The sequence below is a fragment of the Puma concolor genome, chromosome E1 (assembly GCF_028749965.1).
Source record: "Puma concolor isolate L17-30 chromosome E1, mPumCon1.1.hap2, whole genome shotgun sequence".
Classification (NCBI taxonomy): domain Eukaryota; kingdom Metazoa; phylum Chordata; class Mammalia; order Carnivora; family Felidae; genus Puma; species Puma concolor.
In genome coordinates this window covers 45,090,459-45,106,551 of record NC_141680.1, presented here as the reverse complement: position 1 = coordinate 45,106,551, position 16,093 = coordinate 45,090,459, and the positions used below count along the sequence as shown (strand labels likewise).

Sequence of the window (16,093 nt, the reverse complement as noted above, 5' to 3'; positions counted from 1 at the left end):
GGGCCACAGATCTGATGGGCAAGATTGTTTCTTGTCAGTGTTAGGCCTTCTTTGATAAGGTGGAGCTTCTGAAGAGTCTGTGAATAATAAGTTTGCCTGAAACTCTTTGAACCAAGGACCTGGGACAGTATGAACTGGCGAAAGGCACAGAGCTTGGAATGAGAAAATTCTGTCCCTCACCTGAGGCGTGTTTCTACTGAGCCTCAGTTTTCTCTTCTGTGAATGAGGGATAATCATCCTTCTCTCACAGGATTGTTTTAAGAATTAAATGAGGATAGAGAATGAGATCCTGTGCCAGAGTGAACCGATACCGAGGGGCAGAGGTAGACGAAGGGTGGCTTAGGAGTTTCCTAAAGGCACACGGCACTCACCTTTTCTGCTCAACTGTATCAGGGATGTTTGAACTCTCTACTTGCTCTCTTTATTCTGGGTCTCCTGAAGACCCACCCCTCTTTTGTTTGCTTCTTGGTGTCAGTGAAGACAGTTCTGAGGATAGAAAGTGAAACCAGTCCCATAGCATGGTAGATGGGGGTCTGGCCCACCCAAGGAGCCTGCTGGAGTGCTGACCTAGCAGTCAGGAGACCCAGAGCCCAGAGATCTCACATCGTAGATGGTCGTGGTCCTGCCTCTGAGCCATTGCCTGCCTTCCTGAGGCGTTCTAGCACCGACAGGCCTATGTAGGGAGCTTTGGTTTCCTGCAAAGAAAGATGTGCCCGGAACTTTGGCCTGACCCCCACGTCTCAGTTCTGTTTTGTGAATTGTCAAGTGGCCATTCTTCTAGGTTTCTCTGCACGGTTGTCCTTTTGTGACGTTCCTGACACTGTTTTAGGTCCCAGTTGTCTCTTGTCTGGCCCTGCTCTGACCTCAGTGTCAGTTTACTTTGTTTTTTCAGCAGATCCTGACTTGGCCAGGACACCCACTTAATGATAAGCCTCCCTCCCTCCAGTGAATATTATTTTCAGTTAATTAGTTGATGAGGCCTCAATGGTCCTCCTCTTCAGATTGCTGAGGCCCAAGCCTTGAGGCCGGCTGAGGGAAGGGCAGTTTTAGGGCTTGAGGCTCTGTCTAGAAGGGCAGGCCCCCGGAATTACCAAAGGGGATTGGATGCCAGGGTCTCAAAGCCAGAGAGCCTGAACTTGGCCTGCAGGGCTGCGTAGGGTAGCCTTGAAGAAACCCAGCCTCTAGGATCAGGCACGGTTTCAGGACCGACTCTGTAGTACGTCCCCTTCTCCCGGTGCCCTGGTGGCCAGAGCATGGAGCTGGTCTCCAGCAAAGGGTCCTGAGGATTCCCGGTGGGTAGGAGCTGGGAAAGTGGTGGAGGGAGAGACAGTGTGATGGGCTGTGGCCAGGGGCTAGTGTTCCTCCTGTCAGTCTGTTGTGCGCTGACCAGAGCTGGTTTCGTGGGGCCCGTCCTCCACACACCTGTCTCCCTTTGCATGTCCTTACTTAGGAAGGTCGGCGCTGGGTCCTGTTCACCCTCTGCCGGATCCAGAGGCCAGGGGTGAATCAGAGCGTCTTTCATCATTTAGGGCCACCCTGCCGTTCTCCATGCCTCGCTGTTCGCCTGTAAACCTTTCCTGCCAGACTCAACCCGATGCTCCCTTGCATCCCGCCACCTGGGCCCCCGGCCGAAGAGCCCTCCTCCCAAGACTCCCCTGCCCCCTCCCCAGCCACCCCTTAGCCCTAGCTCACACCTGCCTCTTCCAGAAGGGTGGATGTCATCCTGGCCGAAGGTGGTAGAGCCCGCCACTGATCAGCCCTGGGATCTTGGGAAGTTCCTTGACCTGGGTCAGCTTTGATTTCGTATCTGTTAGATCTGGATAATAAAAGAGCTCGCCTAGGGTGGTTCCAAGGAATGAATGAAGCAATGTGTGTAAACAGTACAAAATCCATTCAGCATGCCTCCATTTGATAACTTCTTTGGGCCATCGGTTTTTGAGAACAGAGACAGCGATGACCTGTTTTTTGGTGTCCCTCCATGCTCGGCAGTGTGGTCACTAGAGATCTGTTTAGATGGGAATGTGCCTACCCAATCCTGGTCCGTCCAAGTGGCTGGGGCGGTCCAGGCGAGCCAACAGCCCCCCCCCCCGAGGCTCAGGTTGAGGCCCCCCCCACCCCCGACCTAAGCCACCCCCGGGGGGTGGGGGGGAGCCAGTGCCCTGAGGGATTTACCTGTGTACTGACTTCAGGTAGTTGAGCGGACTCATTCAGACAGTGGCCTTTGCCTGTAAGGCTTGGCCACATCCAACCGGGGTAATAGACACCATTTATCCTTAGTACCGTCAGGCCCTGTGCTGGGCATTTTCCACATTCATAACCTCCATTTGAGACGTCTGCCGTGGTGCCCCACCTAGCATGCCTAAGTGGTTAGTGGCAAATCGAGATTCGAACCCGTGTTGTTTCCCTTAGGCGTGTCCCTGTGCTGCTCCAGCTGGACCCTCGTGCCTGGAGGGGAAGCAGCTATGTAGCAAGAGGCCCTCCCTTTGGAAACTTCCTTCGGTTGTGCTTGTCCCCGCCGAGCTGGCAGACATGGGGCTGGCACAGGAGTCAGAGGCTCCGAATGTGAATTGTGAGCCCCTGCTTCCTGGTCCATGTGGGCTCTTGGCACCTCCAGCGGCAGCATCCCCCTCGCACCCTTAGTTCTGTATCCAAATCAGCCCTTCATTCCCTGCTTTTTTGTGCCAGCGTGTGGTGTGGCATACAGAGGCCTTTCCATGCCCTGATTAGGGTGGACCCACCCATGGCACATAGGATTCCCCACCTCCTGAGATCCGAGCCCTCAGATTTCTTCTCTTCCCTTGTTTCCTTCCTTAAAATCCACTCTTGGCTTTTACTTTTGAATTCAGAGGCCTTTGCATTGCAGTTTGAGGAAGATGGGCTGACCCGCTGCCTGCTGGGGGAGGGGGAGAATTGGCTGCGGGTGGGGAGCTGGAACCTGCTCATCTGGCCGCCGCCGTCTGTCTCTGCAGGTGTCATGTGATTCTCCGAGGGAGCTGCAGTGTGAGCGGAAATGCTCTCGGTGGTGGAGAATGGACTGGACCCCCGGGCTGCCATCCCGGTAGGCAGTCGGAGAGGCTCAAGGGTGGGGAAGGGGGCACGGGACAGCCATGTCGTTGGTTTTCCTCACTTTGAAATGAATGAGTACTGTCTGGAAAGCGAGGCCTCGGGTTGAGAAAGAGTTATAGCAGAAGCAGGCTCTGAGGAGATCCTGCCCTTTCTAGAACATCTTCTTGGTGATGGAATGGGAATTGATAAAAAACGACGGATTTTAATACGGGCTGCCTAAAGACCAAGGATTTCTCAAAGGAAGTCATACATATGGGGCGCCTGGGTGGCTCACACGGTTAAGCGTCATGATCGTAAGCGGCTCATGGTCTTACAGTTTGTGAGGTCAAGCCCTGCATTGGGCGCTCTGCTGTCAGAGCAGAGCCTGCTTTGGATCCTCGGTCCGCTCTGTCTCTGCCCCCTCCCCCACAGGCACATACACGTATGCACATTCTCTCTCTCTCTCTCTCAAAAATAAGTAAACATTAAAAGAAGGGGCAGCTGGGTGGCTCAGTCGGTTGAGCATCCGACTTCGGCTCAGGTCATGATCTCACGGCTCATGGGTTGGAGCCCCGCATCGGGCTCTGTGCTGCCAGCTCAGTGCCTGGAGGTTGCTTCATATTCTGGGTCTCCCTCTCTCTCTCTCTGCCCTCTCCCTCTCATGCTGTCTCTCTCTGTCTCTCAAAAATAAATAAACATTAAAAAAAAAGAAAAGAAAAGAAGGCATTAGGGTGGCCTGGGTGGCTCAGACGGTTGAGCGTCCATTTGGCTCAGGTCATGATCTCACGATTTGGGAGTTTGCTGTCACCACCTAGCCCACTTTGAATCCTCTGTCCCCCTCTCTCTTTGCCTCTCTCTCTCTCTCTCTCTCTCTCAAGTCAAATAAGCAAACAATGAAAGAAGTATATGACCCATAAGTCATATGAAAAGATGTCTAACATCAAAAGACTGCATACTGTATGACTTCATTTACACAAAATGTCCAGAATTGGCAAATCCATAAAGACAGAAAGTAGATTAGTAGTTGCTAGGGGTCGAGGGAGAGGGGACTAGAGAGGAGTGACTGCTCATGGGCACAGTGTTCCTTTTTGAGAGAATGAAAATGTCCTAAAATTAGGTAGTGGCTGTAGTTTCACTATTCTGTGAATATACCAAAAATCACTGAACTGAATAGTTTAAATGAGTGAATTTTATGCAATGTAAATTGTGTCTCATTAAAGCTGTTATAAAGAAAAAAGGAACAGGGGCGCCTGGGTGGCGCAGTCGGTTGAGCGTCCGACTTCGGCTCAGGTCATGATCTCACGGTCCATGAGTTCGAGCCCCGCGTCGGGCTCTGTGCTGACAGCTCAGAGCCTGGAGCCTGCTTCGGGTTCTGTGTCTCCCTCTCTCTCTGACCCTCCCCCGTTCATGCTCTGTCTCTCTCTGTCTCAAAAATACATAAACATTAAAAAAAATTTTTTTTTTAAAGAAAAAAAGAACATTCAAGTTTTCTAAGAACATTAACATGAACTGTTTGGGCTAAGATAAAAATAAAACAGTAAAATATTTATCCATAATCCTATCAGCTAACAGTTCAAACCAGGTTTTCTGTATTCCCTCCCAATCCTTTTCCAAAACATAGGTATTTTGACATGCTTATATTATGACAGAACTGTCTTTATCTTTCCAAAGGATTTTACATATATGTATTTTATAATTGATTTATGTAACAGACCTTAACGGAATACTTACATGTGTCAGGAACCAGGCCAAGTGTTGAGGATGCAAGAATGAAAAAAAAAAGCAAGTCCTGCCCTCAGAGTAATCCCCCCCCCACCCCCCAACTCCTGTGCTGTAGGTCAGGAAGTATTCGTTCCGTTTAACAGATGAGGAAATTAAGCTCAGTGAGGTTAAGTGAAATGTCTGCAGTGACCCAGCTGTTGACCAACAGAGCTGAGACTAACATCTGCCTCTGACTGCCAGGTCAAGGATCTTTCCTTTTTTCTTTCTTTCTTTTTAAAGTTTATTTATTTATTTTAGGGGCGCCTGGGTGGCTCAGTCAGTTAAGCGTCCTGTTTCGGCTCAGGTCATGATCTCACGGCTCGTGGGTTCGAGCCCTGCATCAGGCTCTGTGCTGACAGCTCAGAGCCTGGAGCCTGCTTCGGATTCTGTGTCTTCCTCTCTCTCTGCCCCTCCCCCCCTCATACTTTGTCTGTCTCTCTCTCTGTCTCTCTCTCTCAAAAATAAACATTAAAAAGATATTTTTAAATAAATAACGTTTATTTTATTTATTTTGAAAGGGAGAGTGAGCATGAGCAGAGGAGGGGCAGAGGAGGGGCAGAGAGAGAGAGAGAGAGAGAGAGAGAGAGAGAGAGAGAGAGAGAGAGAGAGAGAATCTCAAGCAGGCTCCACACTGTCAGCACAGAGCCAGATACGGAGCTCAAACTCAGAAACCGTGAGATCACGACCTGAGCTGAAATCAAGAGTCAGATGCTTAACTGACTGAGCCACCCAGGTGCCCCTAGGATCTTTCGTAATGTGGACCATGCTCCTGTTTTCTTGGTGTTTTTATGGTTCTAAAGTGGCACTTGTAGCCTCTTCATGGAATCGTAGACCCCTAAACAAGGTGGAAAGCTTCACCCCTGCCCTAGATGGATCACCCAGGCTCCCACACCTGTAACTATGATGGAGCCGGTATTTAAACACAAGATTTCTATGGCTATCAAATCACTGAAGTTCGGTTTAAAAAGCAAAACAAAAGAAAAACATACAACTATCTTTGCAAAAAAATAACTATCTCTGGGGGGTATAAGTACATAATTTTCCTTTTCTCCTCTATGCTTTGTCTCTGTTTTCTTTCTTTCTTTTTTTAAAATTTTTTTCCAACGTTTATCTATTTTTGAGAGAAAGAGAGAGAGCGCGTGTGTGCGTGTGCAAGTGGGGGAGGGGCAGAGAGAGAGGGAGACACAGAATCCAAAGCAGGCTCCAGGCTCTGAGCTGGCAGCACAGAGCCCGACGTGGGGCTCGAACCCATGAACCGTGAGATCAGGACCTGAGCCGAAGTCGGACGCTCAACCGACTGAGCCACCCAGGCACCCATCTTTGTTTTCTATGATTAGCTTGTGCTAGTTTTGCTGTATACACACCCACAGGTAGACGTGAGGCGTGTGTGGGTGTGCGTGTATTTGGTGATAAGCACTTCCCTTCCAGGGGTCACCGCAGGATCTTCTAAAGGCCTGTGTTATGTCTGACACTGACTAGGTCATCAAGAAGAAGCTAGTGGGATCTGTGAAGGCGTTGCAGAAGCAGTACGTGTCCTCGGACACAGTGGTCACTAGCGAAGACGGAGATGCCAGCACCATGTGCAGTGCCCTGGAGGCTGTATTTATCCACGGACTGCATGCCAAGCACATCCGAGCCGAGGCCGGAGGGAAAAGGAAGAAGAGCGCCCACCAGAAGCCTCTGCCTCAGCCTGTCTTCTGGCCCCTCCTGAAAGCTGTCACCCACAAGTGAGATCAGCAGGGGAGGCTTTGCTTTGGGGAGGAGCTTCAGTGTGGGTGACCCTGGGCTCTCCCTCTACAGCTCTATGGGAAGGCAGCAGAGATGCTCTGTGTTCTAGAATGGAGATGGGTGAGATAGGGGTTATTGTTAGACCAAGCCTCAAGAGCCCCTCAGCGCACAGGCAATGGCCTGGGGCTGCTCAGGCCCCTGGCTGGTCGCCTTTAGCAGGAGCCGCTTTTTTGCCACACCGTGGCAAAGTTAGGTAGTTGGAACAGAGAATGTGTGGCCTGCAAAGCCTAAAATCTTTACTAAGTGGCCCTTGACAGAAGAGGTTTGCTGACCCTGCCTTGGAATGTTTGAACATCTCTATGCTAAGTATTATATCCTAAGAGGCTGTGGCATTTTTTAAAGCAGTGGAATCCAGATCATCTGAATATCCACCCTGGGACGTTTGCCTCTGCGGCCCTGGCCCTAACTGCCTGGGCTTTGGAGCAAGCAGCTGCTGGCACGTTGCCTCTAAGGGCTATTAAATGCCACCTGCAGCCTGAAGGTGCCTTGTCGGTCTGTATCTTCCTTTTCCTGCTGACTGCCACCGCCCTATCTCAGGTTCTTACCTCATTCCCAGGTGGCAGTGGCTTTCTAATTGTCCCCCTTATCTCATTCTGTCTGTCCTTAGGTCAGGCAGCTGGTCCACATTTATTGAGCTTAAGCTAACCCGAGCTCATTCCCTGAGCCCTGTGGAGCACGCACTCCTATGGGCGAGACGTGCTCAGGGCACTGTGATGGTCAGAGGAAGGGCATTTACATCAGACCAAGGGTTCGGGAACTGAGTTTGGTACCTGATCTTATCCCGAGCAGCCCACCCAGAAGTCTGCGTGACTGCGGTCGAGTCATTTCCCGGTGTAAAAACTCTCAGGCTCCCCAGTGCTAGCCTGGAGTCCCATTCACTTCGTTGGGGCCCCAGAATCTGTATCCTGACCAGGTTCCCAGGTGATTCTGACGCACAGCCAGGTGTGGGGACCCTTGCCCCACTTTGCCTCACCGGTTGGATGCTCGAGACCCTGCATCACCTGACTTTGCAACCCAATCAGCCGCTCCTCCTCCTCCCCGTGCTGTAACGGGAGTGCTCACCACTCCTGTTACACAGCTGCTGCTTCCCTACCCTTGGTGCCTTTTTGCTGTCAGTCCTTGGTGCCTAAGGTTCCCCTTCCATCTTTGCCGCTTGAAATCCCTCAAGGCCCAGCTCAATGCCTTGCCTATCCCTAATCCCTATGCCTAATCCCTCAATGCCTTGCCTAAGGCATTGTTCTTACTGCAACCTGGAAGTGATTGCCTTCCCCCCACCCCAGCTCTACTGACAACAGGGTTCACCTCCGTGTGCCCTTGAAAGGTAGTAACCTGGACTGAGGGCAGGACCATGTCTGTATCCTGTATCTTCACGGCTCCAAAGACCTGGCACTTAGGGGCTCATCAGATGTATGCCGGATGAGCAGGTGATGTCAAGGGCGCCTGGGGAGTTGTAACAAAAATGGCAATTATCCTGCATGACAGTAACCTCGAAAAAGTGGGGTGTTGTAGCTAAATATTTCTCAATTCCTTGTAGAACACTGCTATCTGAGATTTTTTTCCCAAGCCTGTATATACTTGCAGTCATTATTACTGGCTCCTGCTCACCAGTGGATAAAACAATCCTCCGTGATCTGAAATCATTTCTTGAAACAAGCCTGTCCTCTCCACCCGCAGACACATCGTCTCGGAATTGGAGCACCTGATCTTTGTCAGCACGGACGTGGGCCGCTGCCGGGCCTGGCTGAGGCTGGCCCTCAATGACGGCCTGATGGAGTGCTACCTGAAGCTGCTCCTCCAGGAGCCCGCCCGCCTGTGCGAGTACTATCAGCCCGCAGCCCTGCTTCGAGACGCCGAGGAGGGCCAGTTCCTCCTCAGCTTCCTGCAGGGACTGACGTCCTTATCCTTCGAGCTCTCCTACAAGTCCGCCATCTTAAACGAGTGGACGCTTACCCCACTGGCTCTCTCTGGGCTTTGCCCGCTCTCTGAGCTCGACCCCCTCACCACCTCTGGGACACAACTACAGCGGAAAGAGTCTCTGGATTCAATTTCCCATTCCTCAGGCTCGGAGGACATCGAAGTCCAGCACTCAGGCCATAAGATCCGACGGAACCGGAAGCTCACGGCCTCCTCCCTCAGCCTGGACACCGCCAGTTCATCCCAGCTGTCTTGCAGCCTAAACTCTGATAGCTGCCTACTCCAAGTGAATGGCTCCAAGAGTCCAGATCGTTCCGAGGAGCCCATGTCCTACGACTCCGATCTGGGGACAGCAAATGCCGATGACTCAGACCCGTCTCTGCAAGAGTGAGTGTCCTCCCCCCACTCCTTCTCCTCCCCCTGCCTTCCTTCCTTCCTTCTCCTCTTCCTCTTTCTCTCCCTTCCTATGGCATGTGATTGCCTGTCACTGAGCATTGAGCTCTCTAAGGGCATAAAGGAAAAGAGGACCGTGGCTCTTCCTCAGGGACTGGAGTTGCCGGGACTTATAACTGGAGGCAACATGGGGCAGCGAGGAGAATGGATTCAGGGAGGGCTCAGAGCTGAATCAGGCTCCGGCTCTGCCCCTGGCTGATCTTCGACAAGTTACCTAATTTGTCTGAGGCTTCGTGTAAAATATTATTGCCTCTAGGGCGGAAACTAACGGTTCGGAGTTAGATGTACGACTTCCAAAAGACGCAGTGAAGCCCAGCGCGTCAGGGTGCTCCGCTGCGACCTCCCAGAAGGCCTCTGAAGGACACAGACCCTGAATGAGGCCTGGAGGAGGTGGTGCACAAAAGGGGCCAAGCAAGTGAGTGGAGGAAGAGCACAGGGAGCAATGAACTTGACTAGAGAAGGGACCCTGGGCAGAGCTATCTCTTTAAAAGAACTTTTTTCTATTTGAGTATTGTTGACGCACGGTGTTATATTAGTCTCAGGTGTACAACGTAGTGAGTCACCATCTCTCTATGTTAACCATGCTCACCACAGCAGAGCCTTCTTCGTTCAGGCCCTTTTGAAACATTCGTTTTTTAATAGATTTATTTTTATGGTAAGAAAAAAAAGTCTACCTACAGTGAAACGTCTTTTCCACCTTTGTAACCATAATTATTAATTCCTTACATCTTTCTTTTTCTTTTTTTTAAAGTTTATTTATTTTTGAGAGAATGAGCAGGGGAGGGGCAGTGAGAAAGGGGGACGGAGGATCTGAAGCAGATTCTGTGCTGACAGCAGAGAGCCCAACGTGGGGCTCGAACTCACAAACTGTGAGATCATGAGCTAGGCTGAAGTCAGACATTTAACTGACCGAGCCACCCAGGCACCCCCTTTACATGTCTTTTTCTGATGTTTCTAAATGCATCTAACAGATATGAAAAGACTTTTTAAATGTCTTTTATATTTCTTATCTCTGCCCCATCCCCACAAAGCTATTATAAATATACTGTTTGATACCTTGTCTCAGAAGAGATCAGAATTTTTGTTTTGGAGCTTCATATCAGTTTCTTCAGTTTTTTTTTTTTTTTCCCCTGTGACATGTGTTTCCATTGTATGAATCTACCTTAGTTTATTTGGCCAGCCCTGTATTTACTGGACACTGGAGTTCACTCTTTCTATAAATAACCGTGTGTATGTGATCTTTTAAGTCTATGCAACTATCTCTGTTCAGTAAAGTCCCAGAAACAGAATTGCTGAGGCAAAGGATAAATGAATCTACAATTTTCATAGATAACCGCCTGTTTACACTCTGTCAGGAATGTACCTGTGCCCTCTCGGCCTTGTAGGCAGAAGGTATTATCAAACTTTTGGATATTTGCTCATCTAATAGGTAGAACATGATAAACTTTTTTTTCAAGTTTATTTATTTGTTTTGAGAGAGAGAGAGAGAGAGAGAGCAAGCGAGCATGAGTTGGGGAAGGGCAGGGAGAGAGAGGGGGAGAGAGAGAATCCCAAGCAGGCCCCTCGCTGTCAGTGCAGAGCGTGATGCAGAGCTTGATCCCAGGAACTGTGAGATCATGACCCGAGCCAAAATCAAGAGTCGGACGCTTAACTGACTGAGCCACCCAGGCGCCCCGAAAATGGTAAATTTTTATTAAGCGCTTCCTTCAGCCAGACCCATGTTCCCTCAGCCAGTGTCTAGGATCTTCTTTTCTACTCCTGTGTGCCCCTACCTTCTTGATTCATTCAAGTCTTTACAGGTTTCCCAGCTGCTGTGGGAAGAACACCAGATTGGGTGCCGGTACGGACTGGCTTGTAGCAGGATCCGGCCTCAAGCCCTGTTCTACCAGTCACAAGTCCAGTAACGGCAGGCCAAGCGTTGGCTCTGTGAGGTTGTTTCTTCATCTGTAAAGTGGAGGCTCCCTCATAGGGATTCTCTGGCTGAGAATCAGATCAGATGCCTGGGGGCGAATTACGGCTGAAGCAGCTTCTGAGCAACAGAGCACATTAGCTAGAACTTTCAAACATCAAACAAGAATTTAGGTAGAACATCCTGGAAGGGAGCAATCCCCGCTCTATCGGCTGGGCCCATGGCGTGACTTAAGTTCACTCACCTGTCTGAACCCTTCCTTGTGTCTCCTCCTCCCACAGGCCAGCCCGCCGGCCCTCTGTCTGTCATGTGCCCTGCTTTTATCTTTCGTGAGTCTTGTGATTGGAAAATTCCAGCTTAAGGCCGTTGAATCAGTGACCGTCCACCCTGTGTGGGAAGCGTCATCCTGGGCATTGTGGGAGAAGTCAAGGGAAGAGGGTCAGGATGTACAGACCAGCGCGGGGCAGTGGCGTGCGGAACCAGCAAACACAGAGCACACAGATGCACAAACACACATCCAGCACCGTCACTCTGAGTGCTGGGCTTGAAGTTATCTTCGCACGTCCACACACACCAGCTCTTAGAGGGTGTGTCTGAGGGTGAAGAGTCACATCAGCAGTTAAGAGTTCGCTTATTTTTGTCATATTACTTAAATATTTGTTTACGTGGATTTTTTAAAGTTGATTTATTTTGAGAGAGAGAGAGAACAGGCGTTCTATCAAAATAAATGTTAAAAAAAGTTTTTTAAAATCATCTACAAGTTAAACATAAAGTACAAAAGATGTAACATTCCAAGGAAATGTATTAACTTAATGTTTTCTGGAAACCAAACTGCAGTTTGCTTTGTGAATAGAGGATTGATGGCCTGAATAGCTTCTTTTGTGTTGGTTGGGTCTGAATTACAGTGATCGCTGAGAAGCACAGCTAGGGGCCGGTGGTTAGGAGTGTGGACTCAGGAGCCAGACTGCTGGAGTCTTCCATTAACCAGCTTTGCGACCCCGGGCAAGATACTCAACCTTTCTGACCTTGATGTCCTCATCTGCAAGACGGGGATAAGAATGCTAGGAAGTGAGTTAAGGTATGCAAAGCGCTTAGAGCAGTGCCAATCACAGGGTGAGTGCTCCATAGGCGGTGTCATCATCATTTTACTACTGGGGGTCCCCGTGATGTCAGTTCTCGCGCTACTTGTCTGTGTATACACGGCTGCAGATCTGTGCTTGGTGATATTTGTCAGAGGTCGTTATCATGAGGCCTTCTCTTGGGGGAAATGATTCTTCGCACATGCGGCCCCCTCCTGTACTTTCATGAGCACCCCTGACCGCCAGGTGGTGCCGTGGACCCCAACGCGCTAGTCCACGCGCTCAGGAAAAGCGCAGGCTCAGAATCGCTTGGCGGGGGCACTTTATGGGGTGGTCATGCCGATTCTCCAGCCCATGCTTTTATTCCACACCTACGCCTCTGTGTACGCGCAATATACGTATGTGTATAATACGTATATGTTTCCAGACTGTCTTCTAAATGAAAGCACAAACTTCTAGAATTTTTCAACAGGCAGTTTTTGAAAAACGCTGCCCTGAGCTGGACAGAAGTGGAAGGACCGGAGCGGTGTCACCGTTTCAGCCCTATGTTGGTTGCATTTTCTTCAAAAGTTTTGAAAATTCTCTTTCTTTCACTTTTCCTTCAAAACCTCATCTCTAGCACTTTTTCCCACTTGATGTGCATGTCTCTTATTCTCTCTGGGTCCTGCCGACCAGCTCTGATCCTGGTGAGACTCCTGTGAACTTGATTTCATCCTGACCGTGGTGTTGATTTGGTGGAAACTCTAATTTATCACACAAGCTTCTTGCTGTCGGGTGGTGTTTCTTTATTCCCACACCCAGTCCACTCCATCATTAAAATGTGTCTTACAGACGAGGGGTCATTTATAATTGATAACCATTTCGGTAATGCTGGTGAATCTTTCCGTAATTCTCTTTCCTTACATTTTTATAGCCATGTGTGTAGAGGCTAAGCAGTCTTGCCAGTGGCGATAAGAACAACCAATGACAAATTGAGGTTAATGTTTATTGAGTACTTACTTTGTGCCAGACACTCTATAAGCATTTTACCTATATGATCTCATTCAGCCTTGAACACAGTCATAGGTGGGTGCTGTTACCGTGCCGGTTTTACGGGTAAAGGAATGAAGTCCGTGAACTTTAGGAACCTATTGTGGGGCCACAGCAGTGTGCCAACCAAAGCCAACCAACATCACCCTTTAAGGAAACCCCTTACCCACTAGCTATGGATTTACCTATTCTGGACATTTAATACCAACGGAATCATACACTATGTGGCTTTTTGTGACCTCCTTCCTTCACTTAGTAGGTTTTCAGGGTTCATCCGTGTTGTAGCATGGGTCATGGCTGAATCATATTCCATTGTGTGAATACACCACAATTTGTTTTATCTTTTCAGTTAGTGGACATTTGTTCTATTCCTACTTTTTGGCTACTGTGAATAATATTGCTGTGAACACTCGTGTACAGGTTTTTGTGCAGACATTGTCTTTTCATTCTCTTGGGTATATACCCATGAGTTGAATTGCTGACTCATATGGTAACTCTATGTTTAACTTTTAAGGAACTACCAAACTGTTCTCCACAGAGGCTGCACCACTTCACATTTCCGCCAGCAGCGTGTAGGAGTTCCATTTTCTCTACACCTTTGCCAACACTTGTTATTCTCTGTCTTTTTAATTTTTAAAAAATTTTTAATGTTTCTTATTTTAGAGAGAGACAGAGAGAGAGAGAGAGACAGAGCATGAGTTGGGGAGAGGCAGAAAGAGAGGGAGACACAGAATCTGAAGCAGTCTCCAGGCTCCAAGCTGTCGGCACAGAGCCCGACACAGGGCTCGAACCCACGAACCGTGAGATCATGACCTGAGCCGAAGTCGGATGCTTAACTGATTGAACCACCCAGGTGCCCCTCTCTCTTTTTTATTATAGGCATCTTGGTAGGCATAAAGTAGTATCTTATTACGGTTTTGATTTGTATTTCACTCCCGTCTAATGATATCGAGCATCTTTTCATGTACTTTCCATTTGTATACCTTTAGAGAAGTGTCTCTGTAAACCTTTGCCCATTTTTCAGTCAGATTATTTGTTCTAATATTATTGAATTGTAAGAGCTCTCTATATTCTGGATACTAGACCCTTATCAGATATGTGATAATCCTTGGATATAAGATATGCAGATTTTTTTCCTGTTCTATGGGTTATCTTTTTACTTTCTTGATAGTATCCTTTTGAAGCCCAAAAGCTTTTAGTGTTGATAAAGTCCAGCGTACCTATTTTTTATTGTTTACTTATTTGTTGGCTGTCATATAAGAAACCATTGCCTGATCCAAAGATGTATACCTGTTTCCTTCTAAGAGTTTTATAGTTTTAGCTCTTACTTTTAGGTCTTTGATCCATTTTGAGTTCATTGTTTATATGGTATGAGGTAGGGGTCCAACTTTCTTCTTTTGCATGGGACTGTTCGCTTATCCCAGCACCATTTGTTGAAAAGACTATTCTTTCCCCACTGAAATGTCTTGGGCTGCAGATCAGTTGCCCATAAATGTATGGGTTGTTCACCAATGTTTGACTAGCATGTCTTGAAATGTTGTTTGGGGTTATGATGTAGATAAGAGCACACAGCTCAGCCAGAAGACATTAAGGTAGAAACTTGAGTTCTAAAATCCTTATGGAAATGAGCCCACATTAAGGGGAGTTTGGCACGTCTTCTGACCCAGTGTAAACCATTAGGGCAGATATGGGCAATCTCTTGGGCCCCGGGTAGCTTTGTTGTTGTAGGAATCTGTATTCACCCGTGACATACTCTATTGGTTCATAAACAAAGGAGGAGACAGCAAATAGTTCTAGTTCAGAAACAGAATGTGGATTCTCAGAAGCCTCAGGAGAAGGGGAGCAGCCACTAGCCAGTGCACATTTTAGAAGGCCCAGAGTAGTTTTCATGTGCGTGCGTGTGTGTGTGTGTGTATGTAAAGACAGTAACACTGGCTCCCTGTAGTCCCTGAAGCACCACTGAAGGGCAGGAAGAGGCAGTACCATTGGAAGAGTGAGCAGGTGCACACCCCATGTATACTTGCGTGCACACTCCTGCACCCCGTGTACACTGATCTCCGGCAGCAGGTCCTGGGAACAGGAGGCATCTGGGACCCCACATACGGCCCAGCTCTGGTGGACCAGCGCTTGCACCGGAGATCCCGGGCCCCGCAGTTCCCTTGGCCGCCCACTCTACCTCAGTCCCAGCTGGGGAGAAACTTTGTGAGGCGTGTCAGAGGAAGGCTTGTGTGTAAGCAGAGGAGCACGGTGGGTGGATGACGAGGATGTTTTGTTTTGGAAATCCCCAGACAGCAGTTTTGCCTTCTTACCGCCGTCCCAATAGCCTTGGGCATTCTAGCTGACAGCTTGTCACACAGGTTTCTCTGTTTAAAAACTTCCAGGGTATTGTCGGAATTCAGCAAAGCCCAGGTAAACTCTGTGCCAACCAATGGACTGAGCGGACTGAGTGGAGAAATGGAGATTCCCACGGGGCGGGCCTCACTCCCCCTCCCCGGCCTGGAGGCCAGCATCCCTTTTGATGTGCCCGCAGAGCCCCTCCCGCCCCAAGCATCCTCTGGGACTCAAGATGGGGACCGCAAGCAGGAGCCGCCTCCCCAGGCACCTGGCACCCTGGGCTTGCTGCAGTTGGGCACTGCCAAAGCTGTCCCCTCGGTGAGCATTTTAGACCAGAGGCCTTCCAGTCCCGTGGGAGAGGCGGCGGCCAGAGCATTCAGCCCGGGGAGCGGCCAGCAGAAGTCTGTGGAGGATGACGGAGCTGCACGGAGCCTTGGGGTGTCCTCACCCACCAGCCCGGTGAGTGATACAAGCTTTTCGGGGAGAGGTCTTGGGGAAATGTCTCAGAGCTGGTGCAGGGTCTCCCCAGCTAGCCACCCCGAGTGGTCTCTGCCTTGTCTCCATTAGCCCCTCATATCTGTCACGGCGGACGTGAGCCAGGCACGGTGCCAGTCCCTTCCCATGGGTCTCTCTTGTCCTCTCACATTGACCCCGTAGAGAAGATAATTCTCATCTGATCATAGACCCTGCGCATAACCACTGCCACTTATCAGCTCAAGGCCTCGGGCGAGGCCCTTTGCCTCACTGAGCCTTGGTTTCCTCCTCAGCTCTTGTTATTATT

General features: G+C 49.4%; 1 protein-coding gene across 1 annotated transcript in view; it reads left to right on the top strand.

The window, feature by feature from the left end:
• Positions 1-2,168: 2,168 nt before the first annotated feature.
• LOC147574408 (pleckstrin homology domain-containing family M member 1-like) overlaps positions 2,169-16,093 on the top strand; it is a 34,056-nt gene continuing 20,131 nt past the window's right edge. The window contains exons 1-5 of the mRNA XM_086685467.1: positions 2,169-2,569; positions 2,970-3,058; positions 6,286-6,533; positions 8,269-8,895; positions 15,360-15,771. Coding sequence (XP_086541593.1) covers positions 3,011-3,058; positions 6,286-6,533; positions 8,269-8,895; positions 15,360-15,771 — 1,335 coding nt within the window. The 5' untranslated portion in view covers positions 2,169-2,569; positions 2,970-3,010. The remainder of the gene's footprint in view (positions 2,570-2,969; positions 3,059-6,285; positions 6,534-8,268; positions 8,896-15,359; positions 15,772-16,093) is intronic.